The 2,426-nt window shown below is 46.1% G+C and overlaps 1 protein-coding gene across 1 annotated transcript in view; it reads left to right on the top strand.

Moving 5' to 3' along the window:
* The window catches only part of LOC101850775 (papilin), a gene marked incomplete in the record, with an annotated part of 262,220 nt that overhangs the window by 202,858 nt on the left and 56,936 nt on the right, over positions 1-2,426 (top strand). Inside the window, 1 exon segment of the mRNA XM_013091086.2 lies at positions 2,180-2,347. Within this exon segment, the coding sequence (XP_012946540.1) occupies positions 2,180-2,347 (168 nt within the window).

Genomic DNA, 2,426 nt, shown 5'->3' with positions numbered 1-2,426 from the left:
GAGTGAGCGTGTGCACGAAGTCAGTTTTTATTGCTGTCCAGCCAGGGCTTGAATAGAAAAAAAGTAAAAAGTTCCCCCTGCCTTGTTTCTCTGTTCTGTGGGATGCACGTGCGAGACAGGGAGGAGGTGACAGCCGCGTCATTGGACGCACACCGGTGAAGCAGAGTACACACAACGTTCATCTAGTCGGTTCCGCTTGATCTGATCCAGTCGAAACGTCGGGCTAGCCGCGAAAGCTGAAGAATCAGACAGTTCAGCCTTTTAAATAAACTGGTGTCTCCCCTTGAGGACGTGATCCTGAATTATTATCCCCCATTGAGTATAGTCGTGGTAAGAATAAAATGCCTGGAAAGTTTGGATTCTCGATCAATTTGTCGTAGGCTATTACAATAGCCAAACTTTTTCATCCCCATCTTTTTCACGCTGAACTCCGTAAACTCGACAATCCTCTGAATCAAAAATCGAGGTGTGATCTAACGATGCAAACCTAGCGATAAAATTCGCCTTGTCTCAGAGGCATCGACTTTGATCATCTGATACGGCTGTCCGACACAGTTCACTAAATCGAAAGGGCGTCGGATAAGTGTTAGTGTCGACCGAACTTAACACATTGACAGAGATCACACAGCGTGAATATGTCTCGCGGCTTCAGTTTTCCCATCCGCGTCCCCAGCTTCCACATATCAATGCTGTGATATGCTCACCTTTTCGTGTGATGCTCGCTCTTTTCTGACTTTCGAGTGATGTAAGTTTTTCTGTGGATGCGTTAGATATTGGCTTCTGTGCGCGTTGCTAAATATATTATCTGGAATGTATTACTAATGGTGTGTTGCATTATAGTTTTTCGTACAGTTCTCAAGGGGTGTGTGTGGGGGGTTACTGGTTGTAACCGGCGTTATATCATCATCGTACCTGATTTCGCTTGTGCACATGGGTTTAGGGGGAGAAAAAGAGAGGTTTTGCGGGGGTGGGGTTTTTGGTTGTTGGTTTTATTTGTGGGGAGGGGGGGGTGGAAAGGTTTTACCCTTGTTCTTGGTCTACTTTAAATTACTTTTGCGTTTTCTCGTTCTATAACATTGCGGGTTGTTACAGTTGTTTTTTGTTTTGTTTTTGTTTTTTGTTTGTGTATCTTTCTTTTTTTGGGGTTATTTGATCGTACCAGTGAGTAGTTTGAGTGTTCAGTTCTTCGTCTTTATGATCCCTCTGTTCTAACTTCTTTCTGGCTTTTCCTGGCACTCAATGGCCGTTATCGGCCATTTTTAAGGGCGTTTCTTTCAATCAAACCGTACAAACAACAAGTATGATTAGTAGTAATATTTGGGGAAAGAGCGCTAACATATAGATGTGTGTGTGTGTCTTTCTCTTGTCCCAGTGTAGTGGTGTGTGACTGATCTCATCTTTGACAAACGACTGTGATGTCTGCGGAAGAACCAACGTTTGTGATTTCCGATTCGGATTACATTTTTTTGTGACAGCCTTGAAATCGGAAAGTATTTCTTTCGTTTCCGGCCCACCTTAAGAGTGTTATCCTCTCAAACGGCGGAAATGTCCGCGACGCTGTGCAGAGGCTTAGGTGTGCCTTTTCAAGTTCGAAATCTAAAAATGCACGCGTTGGTATTGTTATTGACTGTTAGCGTAGTTAATTCTGTCAGTTTGAAGTCGTCAGTTTCTTCTTCTTCGTCCACGTCCTCTAAGCAAAGAACAGTGGAGGACTGCTCTGAGGAGCAGGACTCGGGCACGTGCGATGATTACGTCATGATGTATTTTTACGACAAACGTATCGGCCAATGTCGCAGATTCTGGTACGGCGGTTGTAAGGGCAGCAACAACCGATTCGAGAAGCTCAGTCACTGCCAGAGAATTTGTAATCCCGGTAAAGTCCGCGAGGCAAACGCCGAGAACTCCCGAAGGAGGATCCTAGATGAGCGAGAAAGAACCTCGGCTCAATCATCTCGGCCTTCCTCTTCTTCTTCTTCCTCCTCCTCCTCCTCCTCCTCCTCGTCGTCGTCGTCGTCTCGCAACGACAGCAGGCGAAGACATAGTCACAGGCATAGGGAAGACGAGAACAGAAGCAGCAGCGGTAGTGATACTGATAGTGGTAGTAACCAACCACAGCAACAACGTCTCGATAAGCTTGTTAGTAATAATGGCGGACTGAACCCCTCCCTTATTAACCTAGACCCGTGCCAGATGCCCAGCGACCGTGGCACCTGCTCGGACTACACCATCAAGTGGTACTTTGACGTCAACGAGAAAGAATGTCTGAGGTTTTGGTACGGCGGATGTGAGGGCAACGGGAACCGCTTCGACGATCGGGACTCGTGTAGGAACCAGTGTCTCAAGAAATGTAAGTATTGTACATTATGAAGGTCTCTCTCTGTGGGTTCGGTTCTCGGGTACGTTTCCAATCATTCTGCCCATTCTGT

The sequence above is a fragment of the Aplysia californica genome, unplaced genomic scaffold, assembly GCF_000002075.1.
Source record: "Aplysia californica isolate F4 #8 unplaced genomic scaffold, AplCal3.0 scaffold00029, whole genome shotgun sequence".
NCBI lineage: Eukaryota > Metazoa > Mollusca > Gastropoda > Aplysiida > Aplysiidae > Aplysia > Aplysia californica.
Note: the sequence above shows the minus strand (reverse complement) of the source record. Positions and strands in the feature narration are given on the sequence as shown.